At 34.8% G+C, this 23,491-nt stretch overlaps 1 protein-coding gene across 1 annotated transcript in view; it reads left to right on the top strand.

Annotated features, from left to right (window-relative positions):
- CNTN5 (contactin 5) overlaps positions 1–23,491 on the top strand; it is a 1,378,753-nt gene that overhangs the window by 1,336,800 nt on the left and 18,462 nt on the right. Inside the window, exons 23-24 of the mRNA XM_047692818.1 lie at positions 22,325–22,511; positions 22,951–23,063. Of these exons, the coding sequence (XP_047548774.1) occupies positions 22,325–22,511; positions 22,951–23,063 (300 nt within the window). The remainder of the gene's footprint in view (positions 1–22,324; positions 22,512–22,950; positions 23,064–23,491) is intronic.

Genomic DNA, 23,491 nt, shown 5'->3' with positions numbered 1-23,491 from the left:
TATTAACACTTAGTTGGTATAAATATATATTTTAATTTATTTGGAAAATTAAATATATACTTTTTATAATCAAAGAATGAAATCTTTATAATTCAGTGGCCAAATATGACATTAAGGGTTATTTTAAGTAATATATGGTCAGCAAAGATGATTTTAAATTTATACTATCTCATAACTGTATAGTTGCTTGTAGATTTAAAAATAAATATGATTTAAATAAGGCTTATAAGTATTTCTGCCACCCTCTCTTCTCTGTACTCTTTATCCCTTTAAGGAGAAATCTACCTCTACCCTTCATCTTATCTACCCTAGAACTCACTCCTCTCCTCTCCTCACCTTTTTTTCTTTTTTTCACTACTAAAAGATCTCATTGGCTAAATATTACTAAAATATAGTAGCTTACTAAAGTTTAACATTTTATCTCACCACTACCTCCCTCTTCTATTCTATCCCAACCACAATCCTAGCTAAATTTACTATTGGTAGAATTCTGAGCATGGTGAAAATAATGTATTTTTCTGTCAGCAAACTCATGGGATTCATTTCAAATTTTATATACTTACCATATCATTTCTACCAATCATTTTCTATCCATACTTTCAACTTTATCTGCAATGTTTGAAAGAGCTAGTTACTATAAAGGTATTATGTGCCATTTTAAAAATATCAGAGACCATGTTTTCAGCCACCTGTGTTGTTTTTCCTGAATTGAAATGTGTGAATAAGATAGAAAAGGTTCTGTTCTACAAATGTTGAATCCTCTAATGGGAGAATACAAATTAAAAAAAAAAAAGAAAAAAGAAAGAAACAAGAAAACAAGTAAAATAAACTTAAATAACAATACATATAGAAGTTTACAAGTAGAACACACCTGGTTTCTTTAAGGAAAAGAAGGAAGTAGAACAACTGGATCTGAGTGAACAATGGTGTGAATAGAATTAAAAGTAGAAAGTTAGTGGGTATATACAAGATTATGTAGGAATATATGGATTACAGAGTTTTCATTTTCTTTCAAATGCAATGAAAAGCCAGTATGGCAATTTAAAGAGAGGAGTGACAATATCTGATTTATATATATTTTTAAACACCACTTTGAATGTTCTTATGTGAAGAATGAAAAGATAAGAGAAGAAAAGTCTGGAATAGAAGTTAGGAGGCTCTTTCAATAATCCAAGTAAGAAATGATGATGACTTAGACTAAGGTCTTAGCAGTGGAGTAAGAAGTAAATATATTTCAGACACAGAACTGACAAGATTTGCTGACTTATCAGATATGGAGGGTAGACAAATGATTTCTGCATCACTGGTTTGGTCAAATGAATGAATGGCAGTGCCATTAAAAAAAAAAAAGGAGAAACTGGACAACAGAGGACAAAGAGCAGATTTGAAGGTGGGAAATTAAGAGTTCTGTTCTGGTTAACTTAAATTTAACATGCCTATTAGAAATTTAAGAGTATAAGTCAGATAGGAAATAGGATATATGAGTTTGGAGTCTAAGAGATCAGGGTAAAAACATGAAAGTGGCAGTCATAAAGGAGGTATTTAAAGACATGTTACTTGATGAAACCACCTAAAAGAAAAAATTTCCAGAGGAGAGGAGAGGAAAGGAAAGAAAAGAAAAAAACATAACAGCTACATCTGTACAATCTGTACAACTAACTCCGAAAATGACCTAAAGACTGGCAGAGTTGCCCTTCCACAGCTAATCTTAGAAAGAAGACCACATCTGAAAGTGTAGGAGTGTTGAAGACTCTGCTGGGAACCCCAGTGCAACTAACCACAAACAAGAGGGATACCACAAGCATGGAGAAGTGAGAAGATAGATCCCACACCAGATATCCCTAGCACTGGGGACCTGCACTGGGAAGATGAGCTCCCATACCACTTTTTACTTTGAAAACCAGTGAGACTTTACACCAAGAGCTTTAAAAATCAGCAGCCTTAACTCCTGAATGTTGGAGCATGGTAGGAAACCAAGGCCCCACCCTTACCAAGCCAGCATACCAAAGGACTCAGCCCCAGACACAGCACAGAATCAGCAGTTTGAAAAGTGCCTGGGATATATGTGAAGGAGATTTATTGACTATTCTTAGAACATGTGCAGGAGGATTAGGGATCTGTAGGAGATGTCTTCAGGAACAAAAGTGCTGGTGGGTGAAGTTTCTCTTCCCCTGCCCACCCCCCAAGTCTAGGTTGCCAGACACTTGAAAGAGCCAGTGCTGACATTCTCCATTTACCTTGCTAAAACCACATGCCCTTGCCCTGCAAAGTGTCACCTGTGGATTCACCTCATCAACTCTGCCTGGCCTTGATAGGTGTCCTTCTAAAGCAGCTCCTGCCCCACCATACCCAGCAGGCAACCCTGGCCTGGAAAGCACCACTCCAAAGGAATTCCTGCCCTGTGGAGGGAGGGTAACCCCCACAACCAGCATGCCAGCAGTTCTTGCAGATGGCCCTCCCAGCTGGCTCTGCAGGATGTAAGCCCTACTCTTTTGGTGCCTACTTGCAGCTGTGGCAAAGAGGCTGATTGCAAACATCGGGTTAGATTGATAACCTTACTCACCAAGAGCCTGAAGCAACTGCATCCAAGCCTCTCAACAGATTGCATAACAAACTCTGTCCAGTGTGCCTGCAGCAGAGAAAGCAGGTCACTGCAGCTGGCTGGGCTGCAGGCAATTGTGCTCAGCCACAAAAGCTCACACAGGAGAAACCTCTGGAGCATCTTATTCTGGTGACCATGTGGAATTGCACTGTATTTTGCGTATATTTTACTCAGGACTTCTTCTATACAAGCCATGACTTTCGAGACCAAGAATATAGCCAATCTATCTGATATATAAAAACAAACATAGAAAGTTAGCCAAATGAATAGAGAGAAGAATATGTCCCCACTACAAGAACACAACAAAATTACAGTAAAAGAGCTAAACAGAATGAAGATAAGCAATATTCCTAATAAAGAATTCAAAGTAATGGTCATAAAGATATTCACTGGACTTTAGAAAAAAGTAGAGTCTCAGTGAGAACTTCAACAAATAGAAAGCATAAAAAAGAATGAGCAGAGCTGAAGAATTCAAAAACTGAAAAGAAGAATACACTAGCGGGGATCGAGACCAGATTAGAAGATGCAGAAGAATGGATCAGTGATCTGGAAGACAGAGCAATGAAATGTACCCAAGCTGAACAGCAAAAAGAATAACTAAAAATGAAAATGGATTAAAAGAACTCTGCAACAACATCAAATATAATAACATTCACATTACAGAGATCCCAGAAGATGAAGAGAGAGAGAAGAAGGAAGAAAACTTACTTGAAGAAACAATAGCCGAAAATGTTCCTAATCTGAGGAAAGAAAAAGGCATCTAGTTATAGAAAGCACACAGAGCTCCTAACAAGAAGCAGCCAAGGAGGTCCACACAAAGACATGTAATAATTAAACTAGCAAAAAATAATGATAAAGAGATAATTTTAAAGCAACAAGGAATAAGGAAACAGTTACATACAAGTGAAATTCCATAAGGCTATCAACTGATTTTTCAGCAGAAACTTCAGGCCAGAAGGGAGTGGTATGATTATATTAAAATTCTGAAAGGAAAAAATTTAAAATCAAAAATATTCTACACAGCAAGATTGTAACTCAGAATAGGCAAGATAAAGAATTTCAAACAAAATTTAAAACAAACAAAATTTAAAGGAGTTCATGACCACTATATCACCCTTATAAGAAATGTTAAGAGGGAATTTTTTAAGTGGAAAGAAAAAGTCATAACTAGAAGTAAGAAAATTATAAAAGAGGGCGCCTGGGTGGCTCAGTTGGTTAAGCGACTGCCTTCAGCTCAGGTCATGATCCTGGAGTCCCGGGATTGAGTCCCGCATCAGGCTCCCAGCTCCACAGGGAGTCTACTTCTCCCTTTGACCTTCTCCTCGCTCATGCTCTCTCTCACTGTCTCTCTCTCTCTCAAATAAATAAATAAAATGTTAAAAAAAAAGAAAATTATAAAAGAAAAAAATTTCAGAGGTAAAACAAAACATACAGTAAAAATAGTAGATTAATCACTTACGAAGCCAGTATGGAAGTTAAAACACAAAAGTAATAAAATAAATTATACCTACAAAACTTAGTACAGGATGTATAAAGATAAAAATATGTAAAATATGGTATCATATACATAAAACATGGAGAGGGAAGTAAAAATTTAGTGCTTTTAGAATGTGTTTGTTCTTAATTGATTCCCAACTTAATATAGACTACTGTATACACATAAGATGTTATGTTAGAACTCAATGGCAACCACAAATTGATACCCAAAACATAAAGAGAAAGGAGTCTAAGCATAACACTAAAGAAAGCCATCAAACCAAAAAAGAAGCAAGAGAAGCAGGAACAGAAAAATAACTGCAAAAACACCCAGAAAACAATTAAGAAAATGCCAATAAGTACATATTTCTCAATCATTACTTTAAATCTGAATGGTCTAAATTCTCCAAATCAAAAGACACAGTGTGACTTAAGGGATTAAAAAAAATAATAATAAGACCCATTTATGTTGCCTAAAAGAGATTCCCTTCAGACCTAAAGACAAGTGCAGACTAAAAGTTAAGAGATGAAAATATATATACCATGCAAATAGGAACAAAAGAAAGATGGGGTACCAGTACTTCTATCAGACAAAATAGACTTTATTTTTTTTAAGATTCTATTTCTTTATTTGACAAAGAGAGACAGACAGAGAGGAAACACAAGCAGGGGGAATGGGAGAGGGAGAAGCAGACTTCCTACTGAGCAGGGAGCCCAATGGGGGCTTCAATCTCAGGACTCTGGGATCATGACTGGAGCTGAAGGCAGACACCTTAATGACTGAGTTACCCAGGCACTGTCAAAATAGAATTTAAAACAAATATTGTAGCAATAGACACAGATGCACATTTCAAAATGATAATGGGGTCAATCCAACAGGAGGATATAACAATTATAAATACCTATGCACCCAACGTAGGAGCACCTAAATACATCTAGCACATATTAAAAACATACAGGGAGATATTGACAGTAATACAATAATAGAAAGGGACTTTAATTGTCCATGTATATCAACAGATAGATGACCCAGACAGAAAATCAACAAGGACATAGTGGCTTTGAACAACACCTTAGACCAAACAAAATTCCAGGACCAGATGGCTCCGTAGGTGAAGTCTACCAAACATTTAAAGAAAAGTTAATACTTACACTTCTCAAACTATTACAAAAACTAGAGAAGGAAGGAAAACTTCCAAATTCATTATATTTAGTCAACATTACCCTGACACCAAAAGCAGATGAACACACTACAAAACTTAAAATTTAAAACATTTTTTAAAATATTTTTTAAGGGACACCTGGGTGGCTCAGTGGGTTAAGCCTCTGCCTTTGGCTCAGGTCATGATCTCAAAGTCCTGGGATGGAGCCCCACATCAGGCTCTCTGCTCAGGAGGGAGCCTGCTTCCCTCCCTTTCTCTCTCTGCCTGCCTCTCTGCCTACTTGTGATCTCTCTCTCTGTGTCAAATGAATAAATAAAATCTTAAATAAAAAATAAAATAAAATATATATTTTTTAAAACTACAGGCTAATATCTCTGATGAACATAGATGGAAAACTCCCAAATATTAGCAAAGTGAATTCAAAAATACATATTAAAAAATCCTTCATCACAATCAAGTGGGATTTATTTCAGGGTTACAAAGGTGATTTGATATAACCAAATCAATCAGTGTGATATATCACATTAACAAAAGGAAGAATAAAAAACCTATGATCACTTCAACAGATGCAGAAAAAGCATTTGACAAAGCACAACATCCATTCATGATAAAAACACTCAACAAAGTAGGTTTAGAGGGAACATACCTCAACATAATAAAGACTATATATGACAATCCCAGAGCTAACAATATACTCAATAGTAAAAAACTGAAAGCTTTTTCTCTAAGATCAGGAACAATACAAATATATCAACTCTCACCAATTTTATTCAACTTAATACTGGAAGTCCTATCCACAGCAATCACACAATAAAAAGAAATAAATATCAACCAAATTGATAAAGAAGAAGTAAAACTGTCCCTATTTACAATGACATATTACATATAGAAAAGTCAAAAGCTGCCCAAAAACTGTTAGATGTAATAAATGAATTCAGTAAAGTTTCAGGATACCAAATTAATATACAGAAGTATGTTGCACTTCTATGCACTAAGAATGAAGTAACAGAAAGAGAAATTAAGGAAAAATCTTACAATTGCACCAAAAGAGTAAAATACCTAGGAATAAATTTAACCAAGGAGGTGAAAGACCTATACTCTGAAAACTGTAAAACACTGATGAAAGAAATTGAGGACAACACAAACAAATGGGAAATTATACCATGTTCATGGATTGGAAGAATTAAATTCATTAAAATATTATCTACTGAGTCTATGCAATCCTTTTCAAAATATCAACAACAGTTTTTAGAGAACTAAAACAGGTAATCTTAAAAATTATATGAAATTATGAAAGACCTCATGTAGCCAAAGCAATCTTGAGAAAGAAGTACAAAGGAGAAGGTATCACATTACCAGATTTCCAGGTATACTATAGTAATCAAAAGAGTATGTTACTGGCACAAAAATAGACAAAAAGATCAATCAAACAGGATAGAAAGCCTAGAAGTAAGCCCACACGCAAATGGTTAATAAATCTATGACAAAGGAGGCAAAAATAGTCAATGGGGGAAAGACAGAAAACCAGACAGGTAATAGAATGAAACCAGATCACTTTCTTAACCATACCCAAAAATAAACTCAAAATGTTTTAAAGACCTAAATGTGAGACCTGAAACTGTAAAACTGCCAAAAAAAAACATAGGTAGTAATCTCCCGGACATCACCCTTAGCAACATATTTATAGATATATCTCTATAGGAAAGGGAAACAAAAGCAAAAATAAACTGTTAGGACTAAACCAAAATAAAAAGTTTCTCCACAGCATAAGAAACCATCAACAAAACAAAAATGAAATGCAATGAATGAGAAAAGAAATTTGCAAATGATATACTTAATAAGGGGTTAATATACAAATTATATGAAGAATTTACTCAACACACACAGACACACACACACACACACACACACACACAAAATTTCATTTAAAAATGGGCAGAGGACTTAAATAGACATTTTTCTGAAGAAGATATCCAGATGGCCAACAGAAACATGAGAGAAGATGTTTAATGTTACTCATTAGGGAAATACAAATCAAAAGCACAATGAGATATCACCTCACAGCAGTCTGATGGCTAGTACCAAAAAGGCAAGAAATAACAAGTGTTGGTGACGATGTGGAAAAAAGAGAACCCTTATGCACTGTTGATGAGAATGTAAATTGGTGTGGAAAATAGTATGGAGGTTTCTCAAAAAATTAAAAACAGAAATACCATACAACCCAATAATTCCACTTCTGATTATTTACCCAAAAGAAAAAAAAAAAAAACACTTCTGAAAAAAAATATGAAATATTCCTCAGCCATTAAAAAAGAATTAGATCTTGCCATTTGTGACAACATGGATGCACTTAGAGGGTATTAAGTGAAATTAGTCAGACAGAGAAAGACAAATACCATTGATTTCACTTTTATTGTGTAATTAAAAAAAAAAACAAGTTAACAAAGAAACAAAGCAGACTCATAAATACAGAGAACAAACTGATAGTTGGTTCCCCTACAGGGGAAGTGATTAGAGGGATGGGCAAAATAGATAAAGGGGATTAAGAGATACAAGCTTCCAATTATAAAATAAGTAACTCATGGTGATGAAAAGTACAGCATAGGGAATATAGTAAAAATTATTATAACAACATTGTATAGTTACAAATGGTGACTACTTATGGTGAGAATAATGTATAGAATTGTTGAATCAATATATTGTACACCTGAAACTAACATAGCATTTTATGTCAGTTGTACTTCAGAAATATCAATGAAGAGTAAGTAAGTAAATAAATAAATAAATAAAACAAAATTTAGCTGAAGAGGAAAAACTGGCAAGGAGATTGGTAAGGAGAGATCAGTTTGGGAAAGGTGTGATAGGTGTCAAACTGAAAGCTGCTTCAAAACACACACACACACACACACACACACACACACACACACTTCAATTCAGAGCTCTCAGTCCAGCAATATCTTTATTTCTTGTGGAATCGTCTAAATCTTGTCAAGAAGTTTTGATGAGAATCATGATGCTCCAATGTTGGTACCAAAAATGGTTAAGGCCAAACATGACTTAGGATCGTACATGACTGTTTTTGCACTACTCAAAGATTATAATAAGTGAGTCTAATTAATTACTGCAGAAAACTATTTTCACCGCAAACAAAAGCTGCTAAAAGAAGTCACGATGGGAAATGTTCTTTGATATAAAAGGAAAAACAGGGGAGGTAAATGAGAAATTAGAAATCATTTCTGAAGTTATGTGCACAGATTTATTTCCTTCTAGAATATGGTTCTTGTCAAGTACATGCAGGTACTACAACTTTAATATTGATGAACTGTATCTCTAGAATACATACTAAAAATAATACCTCAATGTGTTTTCCTTATAAATAAGCAAACTTAAACCTGTAGGTGGCTTACATGATTCTGAAATCATTGTATTTTCTCTTCTACTAATCATGGAATTCTATGTTTGAGCAAGGGTCATTCAGAGACAAGACAGACCTCATCATGGGCAGTAAAGTCCTAAAGGCTCCCTGACTCCAATCCCTCTCATGTGCTCTCTTTCTCACCCTGACTGTTCCTCAGCTGACTTGCAGTCTGATTCTGTGCCCAGATTGACAGTCAGATATGGATCTTGAATTGCTGATCTGTATGTTTCATCTGAATCTCATTTATCGATTCACCTGATATTTATTGAATGGCTGTGTTTTGGTAAAATGTGTGGGGTAAAACAATAAGTAAAATAGAGTCCCTGCCCTTATGAAGTTTCACAGCCTATCAAGGAAGATTGTATGTCTTTTGTTTTTGTTTTCTGGTATTTGTTTTTTAACCCTAACCTGAGGTCTGACCTAACTGCAGGTAGCTGCTTTTGCTTGATAACATGATCTTGATATTCGTTTCCCTGATGTACCTAGCCCTACAGAGCAGCTGTAGAATTTCAGCAGGAGGTCTCCCCTGATACCATCTGTTAATAATCAACTCACAATTGGCATTTTTTGCCTTTTACAAGGCAGCCTCCATTACATTTTAATTGTTTCAAAAAATAATCAACCAAGCATTTTTATATAAACTATGTTCATCTGCAACAAACTCAACACTTTAGAAAACACCATTTAATTCAATTCAAACTGATTTTTATTATTAAATTTACTAATTGCCTTACTTAATAGAATGGTCATGCCAATTGAAACAGTAGGAATAGCTATGCATAAAAATAGGGACAGAATGATAATATCCCCTAGCCCACGAGAAAAAGAATTTAATTAATGGTCAAGGGCTTCAGGACATTTTACCCATGGGCATTTCTAAATGTCACAATTAGGCTAGATTGGGACTCTGCTATCAGAAGAAAAAAGGTGTTCTTTTCAACAAGATTTTAACACCGCCTTCTTTTTTTTTTTTTTATTAACATGTAATGTATTATTTGCCCCAGGGGTACAGGTCTGTGAATCATCAGTCTTACACAATTCACAGCACTCACCCTTGTACATATCCTCCCCAATGTCCACAACCCAGCCACCCTATCCATTCCCTCCCCATCCCCCAGCAACCCTCAGTTTGTTTACTGAGATTAGGAGTCGCTTATGGTTTGTATCCCTCCCATGTCCCATCTTGTTTCATTTTTTCCCTCCCTACCCCCCACAACTACCCACCCTGCTTCTCAAATTCCTCATGTCAGAGAGATCATAAGATAATTGTCTTTCTCTGATTGACTTATTTCGCTCAGCATACTACCCTCTAGTTCCATACATGTTGTCACAAATGGCAAGATTCAGTTTTTTTGATGGCTGCCTAACACTGCCTTCTGCAAGTCTAACACTACCTTAGAAAAAATGACCATTTGAGGAAATAAGAATGATTATGAAATCATAAGTGTAGATACTAATCCATCTAATTGTATTTTACAAATATCTGTACAACTTTGTTGACATTCTCTTAGAACCACCAATTAAGAATTTTGGTTAACTACATGGAAGTGGCTTCAGACTTTATGGCTGTATAGACTAAATGTAGAAAGTATTGATATTGTGATATGTGAAATTCTAGCTTATGACATGCAGCATGATTGAAAAATGAAAACGGGCTCTATTTATTGAACAACTTTGATTCATGAATAATCATGACTATTCCGTCTGGATTGTCATCCCTGTCATTGGCCTATGCAAGTAAATTATTAGGTTCATTTTTGAATTCATGAATCCGCCAGCATTCTACGTCTTGTGAATGAATGGTAATGCTTGAATCCTAGAGCAGAGACTCTCAAACTTTTCTGAGAAAACTAGGATGTTTATTGCATACAAAATAAGAGCAGAAACCAGTCTGGCAAGAAGGAGAAGTAAAGAAAGATAAGGCCAAATTTTATCATTTTTCTCTATGTTTCCAGATCAGGCAGAAGGATGAAGAAAAGTATGTGATAATGGAATCTTTGTTGATTCATTTTTTCATTCCTTCACTCATCAAGTATTTATTAAGTATCAGGCACTGTGCCAGGCAGCAGAAATGCAAAATTAATTAGATCTAGACCCTGCTTTCCAAAAGCTCACAATCTAATATTAAAAAATGTTTATGGTAAATTTAAGTAAACGAGAGAGAGAGAGAGAGAGACATTGGAACAATACAAGTCCATGCCCAGAATTACCTCAGGATTCCTTAGAGAATCAGTATCCTGATTCTCTCAAGAAATGTTAGTAGAAAAAACCCATGCCAGTGCCCTATCTGGGTATTAGTTTCTGTTTGTGTGAGAATATATCTGTCCCTAAAATGTGATCAATTTTCCTGAATAAAGTAATAAATTAATAAATTATATATTTATTTATTGACTACTATAAAAAGAATTTTTTCTAGATGTAATATTTAAAAACACTGTATTATATATATTCTGCCTATGAAACATAATCCCCCATGATTACTAAGTTTAAGGTGCTTGTATTTCTTGTATGCTTTTTGTAACAGTATTAATATTATTATTTTTTAAAGATTTTATTTATTTATTTGACAGAGAGAGATCACAAGTAGGCAGAGAGGCAGGCAGAAAGAGAGGAAGAAGCAGGCTCCCCACCGAGCAGAGAGCCCAATGCGGGGTTCGATCCCAGGACCCTGAGATCATGACCTGAGCCGAAGGCAGCGGCCCAACCCGCTGAGCCACCCAGGCGCCCCTGTAACAGTATTATTAACTGTATTTTTATCTTTTTAATGGCTAGAATCCTTTCAACAATAAGCAAAAATGTAGTTTTGTAGCAAGGGGTACACAGTGTCTGAGTTAGAATTCTGAACTTTTTGATGTTTATTATTAAGCGAAATGAAAGACAAAACAACTTGTCCCATTTAACAATTCTCATTAAAGCACCTCTAATAACTCCTTTTCCTGGGCTATGTTCAAGACTTGCATGGGTCTTAGAACTTTCAGAGACTATGTAACTAAGAAGTTCATTTTAGACATATCACTGAAGTAATTTTTAGTTATTGATTGCACTGAAAAGAGACCAATTGAATTTTGCTCTATAAAATAAGTTGTGGGGGGATTTCTTAAGGAGAGAAAGGATGAGACTATTGTTGTTGTGTATTTTATGACCTAACTCTGTAATCATCATAGCAGAAGACAAAAACATGGGCCTATTTTTGTCTGACAATAACTCATCCCAGATAGGTTGCATTTAATTTGAATAGCAGGGGATGGGACAATGTGTGTGTTGTGTGGTGAAAAATGGAATTTCAGATATAAATTAAAGAGGGAAAAGAAGTGAAAATGAAACCAGTCACCAAAAGGCTAAACAAAGTTTATTTTATTTTCCATATGGTGGTTGGGCAGCAGCTGCTTTAGAGATTTTGTTTGATTTTTTATTATGACTATATAAAAGTAAGAATATTAAAAACTAAACAGTAAAAAGAAAAAAAAAAAGATGCCAATTCTACTCTTCTTTTTCTGAAATTCTGCAGGCTCTGATTTAAATCAGATAGCTTTCATATCCCTATCATTAGATTTCCTTCTTAGGTTATTTTCATAGATTGGGAGTCTAACTAAAACTATTTACATTTTTCAAAAATCAGCATATCTAAGGAAACTGAAAAAGTAACATTTCAGTTACTTAACTCATTCCTTCCCCTGTTCTATTGAAAGGCAACTATGGAATTTTTTTTTTTTTTGGTTTAAGATTTATTTATTTATTTATTTATTTATTTGACAGAGAGAGAGAGATCACAAGTCGGCAGAGAGGCAGGCAGAGAGAGAGAGGGGGAAGCAGGCTCCCCGCCAAGCAGAGAGCCTGATGCGGGGCTTGATCCCAGGACCCTGCGATCATGACCTGAGCTGAAGGCAGAGGCTTAACCCACTGAGCCACCCAGGTGCCTAGGCAGCTATGGAATTCTTAGAGAGCAATTAATCACTCAGTTTACTGTGTTTCTGTTTATTTGCTTCTAGATACATTGCTTCATGGAAAAAATGCTCTAATCCAAATAAATTTTCACAATTTTTTTACTGAAATTTTTACATAAACCATTTTATTTTCAACATTAGAATATTTGTGTGAATGTATTATTTTATACACATAAAAGGCTGAAAGGATATTAATATCTTTTATCATATTCATAGTTATTTTCCATTTTTTTTACTCTTTTACACATATCTAAATTTACTATAGCACCTCTAAACAGGAGTTTTCTCATCCCTAAATCCAGCCATCCTGAGCTCATTGTCCATCCATCCACAGTTTCACTCTCTTATATAGCAGACATTTGTACACACAAAATATACAAAAAATGAAACCACGAATGTAGACATCAACCCATTTAGTTTAACAAATACTTGGAACATTTTTGTTGACACTCTCTTAGAATGGATCCATTTGAGAATCACCAAATTGCAACACATTCTCCTTTCTTTTGAGCAACGGGTTTTATCTTAACACCTAACAATGTACTTGTGGTCTAGAGGTACTAACTCAATGAGAGTTGAACAGAAAGATACAGCCATGGTTTTGCTTACTATACTATGAAATTGAGAAGTGTTATAAAATGCCTAAACACACACATACAAAAGGAAGCTTTACAAAACACATATTTAACAGTATAAAAATACTTATTACTAATTGACTGCTAACTACTAAATGACTGACACTTTATTTTCAAAAGGACAATTTTTTAAAATCTACATATATAAAAGAGCACAAATTATAAATGTGCTGTTCAATGAGCTACCACTAAGTAAACATACCTGTGTAACTATAATCCGGGTCATGAAACAAAACATTACTAAAAACTGGAGACCTACCTTGTGTTTACTATAGTCACTATCGTTATTCATACCCTCCCAAAAACCAATATCCTGAATTCTGATTCATTTTCATAGTTTTTAGAATTATATGGAGCTTTTTATATCTTGCATTTTCTATTGTTACATGCTTTCTCCCAAACTTTATTGTATGAGCATACCACAATTTATTTATCATTCTATCATTGATGAATTTTAGGGTTGGGTTTTTTCCAGTTTGGGTATGTTATGAATAGAGCTGCCTATATAAACAATTTTGATTAAAGAAGGGAAGGGAGCAAACACGTGAAAAAGACCTGCACTGAACTACGTGGATTAAGAACACGTTTACTTATTATTTATAGCCAGTCTTCTTTAGTATATTTTCTTTAGATAGTAGTGACAGCTTCTAGGAAAAAAAAAATACAGATTTATTCAGTAAATTATATCCATCATTATGTTCTTCCTGCATTTTAAAACTCCTCACCCTGTGTCCTCTAATCACTGTTGAATTTTCTCATAAATATTCAAAAGTTTAACTAAGCATTGTTTATTTATCTTATTTGATTCATTGAATTGCATCCTTTCTAGTAAAATTACTGTTGGCACAAAGCAACTAATATGATACCAACTGCCAGTGTATCTCAGAGTATTGATTGTGAATAGCTAATTTAATAACTATACCTTAGTGCTAAACTCAGGAGATTGGGAAGCTGGAGATCAACTAAATTGAGAGAAGCAAAGACATTCTCGACTGAAACAAATTCATTTTCCATGGGAAATGTGTTCCTCATATATAAGCTCTCAGTAGAAGGACATGGCTAAAATTAGGTGTTAGGTGAGAAAAGAGGAATGTAAAAGGCAATTGAAGCATTATTAGAGAAAATGTCATAGCGTTTCAAAGTTTATCTGAAGATGACGAATCACTAGAGAGGCAGGCTAAAAGTGAAATATCTATCTCCTAACTCTCAGTTTACATTAATTACAACTGTTGAATTTAGGAATGGCAATGAATTGAATGGAAGCACATAAAACTGGCTTTTCTTGATTTCTCGTAAAGTAACCATGAAACTGTAAGAGAAGAGAAAATCCTTATTGCAATTGCAATGAGGGATATGAAACAAAACTGTTAGCAGTATTTTCTAGGTTTTCTTTGTGCAATGACCCAGCCTCAAAATTCCATTTTCTAGGTTTAAGTAAGCAATGAAATAGCCTCTGGCCTCCTTTCTCTTTATCTTTCTCTCAGTGCAACAAACTACAGTCACACACATAAAGCTTTGTCTCTCAAATCAGGCTTGGGTAGATTTCATTGTGTTACTTGCAGAATAAAGAGTGGAGGCTTGTACTAACAACCAATAATCTAGCATCTACCCACACTGCATAGACCACTGGTCTGGAATATACAGTTTAGAGATAGATTTCTTCCCATTCAAATAAACTTTAATTCCTTTCTAGAACACCATTAAAGTTTAGTTAGGTAAGATTCAAGGATGATTAAACAAACTCTTTGAGAAAAGAAAACAAATGGTAAGGCTCAGTATGAATTCCTTTCCCTATGAGATTTTCTTGTAAATCAGAAGAAAAATTTTAAACATATGAACCTAGATACCAATGAGAAAAAGGGGAGTATTTCTTCTATTTCTAAAGAGTGATCCAAAATATGAAGAGAATGCACTAAAAAAAGTAACTAAAACAAAATATTCATTAGAAGAAATAAAATGCAAATTCGATAGTACTAAATATTTAAACAAGTGCTTCAGAGTACAAACTTGAGAAGTAATCCCAGAATATAAAGTTAATGAATAAGGAAATTTTACAGTGACAGAGAACATAGTAGACATGAAGGACAAAAGAAATTTGGTCCATAAACAACAGATAACCTGTCAAAAAGACCAAATATATGGAGCAAAAGCAGTAACAACAACAAAGAAAAAAATTCCAAAGTAAACAAACAGTCCAAAATCAAAGTAACCAAAATATATATCACAGAGTTTCAGGAAATATTAAAGTCTTAAGAACTCCTTTTTCTCATGCCCACAACTAATCTACCACAAAAGTCTATTGATTTTATTTTCTAAATATTGCTTGACTCCATATGTGTCCCAACATCCACCACCATAACCCTAGTTCAGGATATCCTCATTTCTTAGCCAAACTCTAAATCCCTTCCAACTGTTCTATACCTATTCTAGCCTCCTTCTAATCTCTTCTCCATATTGCAACCATTGCCACTTTGGTGCTTTATGCAAACAAACAGATAAATTAGGATAGCTTCATATAGTTTCATAATTACAAATGACTGTAACAAAAGTCTGAATGACATAAAAGAGAGATGGTTTCTTTAGAGAAGTGGTCAATGGACGCTTCTCGGGTAAGCTGGACATTGATGAAAGGAGATAACCATTTAGAGAAAAAAAAAGCTATGAAAAGAGCTTCCATAGGGATGGCACCATAAATTCAATTAGAACTGTGAGTGAATGTCTGAAAGGCAGCAAGAAAAATGAGTTAGAATGTAAAATGAGGTTAGAGAAGGACATGGAGACCATATCAGGTAGGGCCTTGAAAACCATGGTAAGGAGTTTGGAATTTATTCTAAGTGCAATATGGAAAGTTTTTAACAAGGGAGCAATCTGATTCATGTACTTCAAAAAACAAAACACAAACAAACAAAAACTTTGGACAGCTGGGTGTATCTTTTCAAAAAACAAATGTATACTCCCACTCTCACCCCTGCTTAAATCCTTCAATGTGTTATAATTGTTCCTAACCCCTTAATACAGACAACTAAAAGATCTAGCTCCATCCTTTGTCTCTAGGATCAAATTAAGCCACATTCATCATCAACTTCAACATCAACCTAACTGCTTTTTTTCAGAATACCTATACTCATTCTTCTCTTCAGACTTCACACACTATTCCTCTGCCTTCCTTCCCTCTTTGCCTGCTTAGCTCCTGCTTTTCTTTCTGCCTGGGCTCAACTATTTCTCTTACAGAAGCCTTCCCTGACCAACCTCTCACCACTGAAACCTATCCCATATTGTAGATCTCTAGCAATGAGTAGTTTGTCAGAACCACAATTTTATGTTTGTGTGGTTATTCATTCAATGGCTATTTAAGCTATTATTTTTTCAATTAATAAGCTTCAAAAAAAAAAAAAAGAAAAAAGAAAGAAAAGCAGTTTTAGGTCCACAGCAGATTTGAGCAGAAAAAGTAAAGAGAATTCCCACAAACCCTTGTCCCTACACACTTACCACTTCCCACACTATCAACACACCCCAACAAAGTGGTACATTTGTTATAATTGATGAACCATATTGATACATCATCACCATTCACAGTCCAGAGTTTAAGATTTTATTTATTTATTTGACAGAGAGAGATCACAAGTAGGCAGAGAGGCAGGCAGAGAGAGAGAGAGAGAGAGGGAAGCAGGCTCCCTGCTGAGCAGAGAGCCCGATGCGGGACTCGATCCCAGGACCCTGAGATCATGACCTGAGCCGAAGGCAGTGGCTTAACCCACTGAGCCACCCAGGTGCCCACAGTCCAGAGTTTAAATTAGGGTTCATTCTTAGTGTTGGACGTCTCTCCTAAGTGGTTTTTTTTTTTAAAGATTTTATTTATTTGACCGACAGAGATCACAAGTAGGCAGAGAGGCAGACAGAGAAAGCGGGGAAGCAGGCTCCCTGCTGAGCAGAGAGCCCAATGTGGGGCTCGATCCCAGGACCCTGAGACTGTGATCTGAGCCAAAGGCAGAGGCTTAACCCTCTGAGCTATCCAGGTGCCCCTTGTCTCTAAGTGTTTTGACAAATGTATAATATCCACCATTATAGTATTGCACAGAATAGTTTCACGTCTCTAAAAGTCCTCTCTGTTCTGGCCTATGCTATGTCTTTTTTGACTCACCATTAGTCCCCAGTTGCCTGCAGGCATAGTTCTTGGTAAATAATACATATTCAAAAAATTTTTGAATGAATAATTGAATTAATAATTTTTAAGAATAGAGTCCTGATAAAATATTTACATTTTAATATGCATTTAGATTTTAAAAACAAACAAGCAAAAAACCTCTAAGCTCCCTAGAAGAAAGAATAAGTTACTTTCAAAGATGCAAAAAATCAATTATTCATTTGCAGCATTAAATAACAACAGAAAATAGAGCTATGCTTATTAAATTCAAGGAGTACAATATTGAATGAGCAGTGATCAGTAAGTACAATTAAAGATATAGAGATAAATGCTTACAGGAACTAAGAAGAAAGTGTATTTTTAAAATCTAACTGGTAACAAAAATCAGAAGATAAAATATTAAGGAGACTTCTTCACTGAAAACTGAGAAGTGAATTTCACAACTCGTCCAGTAACCATCTACTGCAAATGGCAAAAATTATGGATTTTTGCCTCCCTTTCTAGTTTCATTTTTCCTTCCCTTCCGCTATGATCCTTTGTCTTGTTTCTCAAATTCCTCTTATCAGTGAGATCATATGATAATTGTCTTTCTCTGATTGACTAATTTTGCTTAGCACAATACCCTCTAGTTTTTGTATCAAAAAGCACAATAATTTTCATAACTTGAGACACCATAATCTCCTGTGTGGGATTCTATCCTGGGGAATTAATCCAATATGTAGAAAACAATACAGATGAGGATATTTGTGGCAACATTTTAATGAAAAAAAAATCAGTTGGAAGTTACCCAAATGTTCCACAATAGAACACTGGTTAAATAATATTTGGTACACAGACATATAATAGAATATTACTTAGAAAAAAGAGAAAATATTTATGTGTAACTCTAATGTTAGAGAATAAAATTAAGACATGCAACTGTAGGTACATTAATTATATTAAGTATATGTAATGAAAACATAGGAAGAGATACACAGACACATACCAAAGATAATTATCTGAAGCTGATAAAATAGTAGGTTATCTATGCTTCTTCTAGTTTTAGATATTTATAGCTTTTTTAATGTTTTTAACTTAATTTCAAGTGATCTTATATAGAGTTTGAAGTATAGGCATTGATGAAATATATCATCAAGATAGGAATTGACAAGGAAATCTAAAATACATTTATACATACACATGTATACATGAACATACTCTGTATATCTAGTATTTAATATATGTATGTTTAGTATACATATTGATTGAATATACATAGCCTACAACTTGCTTTTTAAAACTTAATGTATCTTAGATTACCATATGACCAGAAATCCATCTGTGAGAAGGTTGCAGGAGTAGTTCAAGGCCATGATGATTGATTGGAGAATCTTGAGACTGGGTGCATGCAGATGGGTTATAACTCAGAAGCTACTCAGATATGAAATGGAGGCTATATAGTACTTATTTTCCTTTTGTCTACAGTCCTTGTATTGCGAATTGTAATTTTTAGTAGCATTAAGTTAAAATTGATTTTAAAAAAAGATGGGAATTGAATCAGGGGGAGAAAAATGAATGAGTAAGTCTCAACATTGGAAAGTGCATGTGAATTGTGAATACTGTATTACCTCAACTTGAATTTAAGAATCATAAAAGAAGCACAATATTAAACTCCAAATATTTTAGTTTTACTCTTTCTCCCATTAAAAAAAAAAAGAAAGAAAGTGGGGGCAAATAATTATCATTTCACTGTGAAAGCAACAACTACTATTCTTTTGTTGTAAACATGCTAGAAATAGAATGTGTGGATTTTTTTTTTTTAGATTTCTCTGTAGGTTTAATTTTTTATTGCTTTTTAAATTAAAGTTCTATATCTTAATTCCAGTATAGTGAACATACAGTGTTATATTAGTTTTAGGTGTACAATATAGTGATTCAGCAATTCTTTACATCATTACCCAATGCTTGTCTTAATAAATGTACTCAACCCCTTCACATATTTCACCCATCACCCCAACCCACCCACCTCTGATATGCTTTATTTTAAATGAGTACCCTCAGTTAAAGTTGTTGTTGTTGTTGTTGTTTTTAACAAGAACATTTTTTACCTGAAGCATAGTTCAGAATACACTGTGTAGTTTTCAGTTGGAATTAGTTGGAATTTTTTTTTCACAATTAGTTACTTAAGAAACATTTTATCTTTCAATAAGATGTTTTAATTTTATGGTAATTAATCAGAACATTAAATATTCAATATTTAGAAGTCAAAATTTATAGTGAAATCTTTATCAAATAAATTCAAATTTATTGAATTTAAACATACTTGTTTCCCTCAAATATATATATTTAACTAATTTAAAATAATCTAACCAATTAAAGAAAATTAAAACATAGAAGTGGAAATCGGATATATCACTGGAAAGGAAAGATATGTGTTTGTTCATCTAATGACATTTCAGCCAATTTTGTAGTTTGAAAATAACTTAGATTTATTCTCTTAAAATTTTCTCAAAGATGAAGGAAGTTAAGCTAGTTTTCAGAATTGGGAATGAGTCCATCATCATATAAAAGTTGGGATTTTAGAGGATTCCTACTTATTCAAACAGATTTTTGAAGTTCAGTAACTCAGCAATATACCAGTTCAAATCTGTGAAGAGACAAGGATGAGAAATAGGAATTTGATTATCTTTTTAGCCTTTAAAGAAACTAAAGAGATAGATATATACAAAGATATATGAGATCCATGTAGATGTTTCAGACAGGGGTTAGTTGCAAAGAACTAAATTACTCTAGTTTAAGAAAGAGGTATTATAGTTATTAAGTTTTTTGTAAAATTATTGACTTAAATTAATGGACTTCAGGGTGACTTGAAAGATCAAGGATGATTTTCCAAGTCAAACTATACGACCAACACAAAGGAAGGTGTCTTCTAAGCCACCAGGCCCAGAAGCATGCTCCATTGCCATGGTTAAAGAAGCCACTATAATCAGGATGGTGCCACATTCAGGAAGTTGCTGCAATCTGGAGACCTCCAATCTTGCCAGTTCCAGAATCCCACCATGCAAACTATGATTTGCACCAACAAAATGGATGTCCCGTGCCCTGATTCTTGATTCTCATAAAGCTAATGCTGCCTTGGGGTGGCAGGGAGGAAAGGGAAAATAGACTCCATTAATATGCTTACCAGCAGAAATGCAAAAGCAGAAGTTCAATATCCATCTCACTTTTACTTTCAAATTTCAGGCATATTCATCTGACTGACTGAAGCTAAAACACATTGAGTCTTAACTGCAGAGGAGTCTTAGAAATAAGATTTTTCGCTCTCCATCTTCTGCAGTACAAGGAGATAACTAGGATGAAGAGTGAAATGGATGTGGAACACTAATGTAACCATATCCCTTTGGTTACTCAACATATATATACATCCTTTTCCCCACTTGGCAACACTCAAAAGCAACAATAAGCAACAACTGTGTTCCATACTGATATAATGCAAATATCACTTTTAAAATGAAAATGTACTGACCCTTTCCCTAAGCAGGAAAGCCAAAGAAAGTTCCATCAGTAAATCTGTCCATCTCATGGTGAGAGTTTATTCTTCCTCTAATGAACTATATTAGAAAGTTATCTATCTACAACACTACATAAAATATCAGAAGAAAGGAAAGGGCCCAATTCATTAATATGTATACACAAAACAATACCTGGAAGAAAGTATAGCTATTATAGTCTTCATTTCACAAAGTTACAGTGACAACCTCCCTTCCTCCTCTATTTCTTTTTTTTTTTAATTTCTTTACATTTATTTTCAGCATAACAGTATTCATTGTTTTTTGCACCACACCCAGTGCTCCATGCAATCCGTGTCCTCCTCTATTTCTTATTGCCTTTGCCTTCAAAGAGCACCTAGGCTGGTAGAGGACTTTGAATGTGATGTGGTGACTCAAATGTTTTTTTCCTGAGAGACAAGAGCCTATAACGACTTCCTATGGTTATAGCTGGAAATGGCAGTCTTTGGCATGCTCTAGAATATTTCAAATAACAAACAAAAACACCTTGCTGTCCACAGTGTATAGCAGCAACCTTAGCTGAAAGCCTCTGGAAAATGTGGTGTTTGTCTTTCTAGCCTCTACAGTAGACAAAGCACTTGAAGGAGGATGAAATGGGTGCAGTCATCTACTTCTTTCACCACAGAAAAATGGGGTGAGGGGGGAACTACTGTTTTATTACTTTTACCACAGGAAGTAGAGGAATAAAAAATACTCTTTTCTCCACTTAAATATGGTCTCATTTTAATGTCTGAGATAGTGTTAAGCTTAGGTATACAAAGAGAGTTAGTTAAACTCACAAAGGGCTCAAGTTTGGTTTGAGAGCTGTCACATGAGCTTATAATCAGGAAAGATCATCTCAATGCATAAATTATGCTTTGACAGAAAAGTTCCTTTCTGCCTCCCTCCCATATCCTAGCAATGTGATAGATCTACATTTAGACCACTCCCATATATCATGAATGTTCTGTGTCACCTCTTCTCTATTAAATCCATACAGCTTATATGACTCCCCTTTATGTAGAGCCCAGAAGGAAATATTTTTCATGTCTCTTTCTCAAAAAAATCAAAGTTCCATGACTTTGAAAGGTGAAAATTTCTGATAACCTATGAGAGAAAAGCCTTTCTTTAGTTTCTTTGAATGATTCTTCCTTAATGTCAGGATGTGTTTTGGGCCCTTTCCAAGAAACTCATGCTATCAGGCTAGATGGTAATACTTTTTATTGCTCTGCTGAGTCCTGCTAAGATGCACACAGATATAGATCAGACAGTGACTAACACTGATTTTGCCACGTTATTAGTACCTGTTAATTGGATGATAAAGGAGTGATTTCTTAGGGTTTTAGGAAAACCAAACAATCTCAAGCATAGAAGAAACTTCAAAATTGATCTGTCATTTAACAATCTGTTGACAGGTTGGTTATTGGAAGGACATGGAAAAAGAAGATGCAGCAGAAACAGTCAAAACTAGAGGGAATGAGTCCTCTCTCATTCTGACAGGATTAGAAGGAGATACTTTATATCACTTCACTGTGAGGGCTTATAATGGAGCTGGATATGGGCCACCTAGCAGTGAAGTGAGTGCAACCACCAAGAAATCCCGTAAGTGACTGGGGCTTTTTGTTTATTTCAAACAAAAGGAAAACATCTTTTAACATTTCTGAAAGCCATGTGAGGTACAAAATAAGAAGAGTTGAAGGGGAGTTTTAATTCATAGTCTTGCTTGAATGCTTAGATCTAAAATCGAAAACTAGCTCAGAAAATTATGCATTCACAGTAGATAAAGTTTATCTTCCTGTGAAAAAAGGCCAAGAGATTTTGTCACAGAAGGAAGATAAAAGGATTCTGGTTCAAAAGCTCAGTAGAGTAACTATTAAAATGACACTCTGGAGCAAAAACCCTCCTTATCTGACTCCAGTTGGAAAGAAGCCTATGGTGCCAGCCAACTACCAAACACAAGAAAAGATTGAAATACAAAGATTTAAGTGAAGAAATGGATTTAACATTCCTTGTCAGTTCACTTTCACTTTTTATTTTGCAGCCCCTAGTCAAGCACCCAGAAATCTCAGGTGGGAACAGCAAGACTCTCAACTTTCTCTGGGCTGGGAACCAGTCAGACCATTAGCCAATGAATCTGAAGTCATGGGCTACAAGGTCAGTATGTTTCTTCACTCCCTTGTATAGACACTCACCTTAAAAATTGTTAGTATGAGGATATGCAAATATAAGGCATGAGCATACCTGTTTTTCCCAGTCATATTCTACTTATAAGTTAGAAGAAAACCCCCCTAAAATATGTCAGCCATAGCAGTCAAAATCAGTTTTAACTGCACAAGGCATAGGAAGGGAATGAGTAGGAAAAGCAGCAACAGTTTGAATCCAGGATGAAGAACGACTCTATGAAGCAGTGTCAGGACCAACAGAACTTAAGCACAGAGTCCTAGCATTTTCTCCCAGAAGATAAAGTTTTCTGGCAGATGACAAAGACTGGATGATTTAATTTGCATGGAAAGACTACTAGCAAAAAAAAAAGAAAGAAAGAAAGAAAGAAAAACTGTTAGGTCCAACACTTTCTTAAGAGA

This window comes from Lutra lutra, chromosome 10 (assembly GCF_902655055.1).
Source record: "Lutra lutra chromosome 10, mLutLut1.2, whole genome shotgun sequence".
Taxonomy (NCBI): domain Eukaryota; kingdom Metazoa; phylum Chordata; class Mammalia; order Carnivora; family Mustelidae; genus Lutra; species Lutra lutra.
The sequence above is the reverse complement of the archived record's forward strand: the minus strand, read 5'-3'. Positions and strand labels throughout refer to the sequence as shown.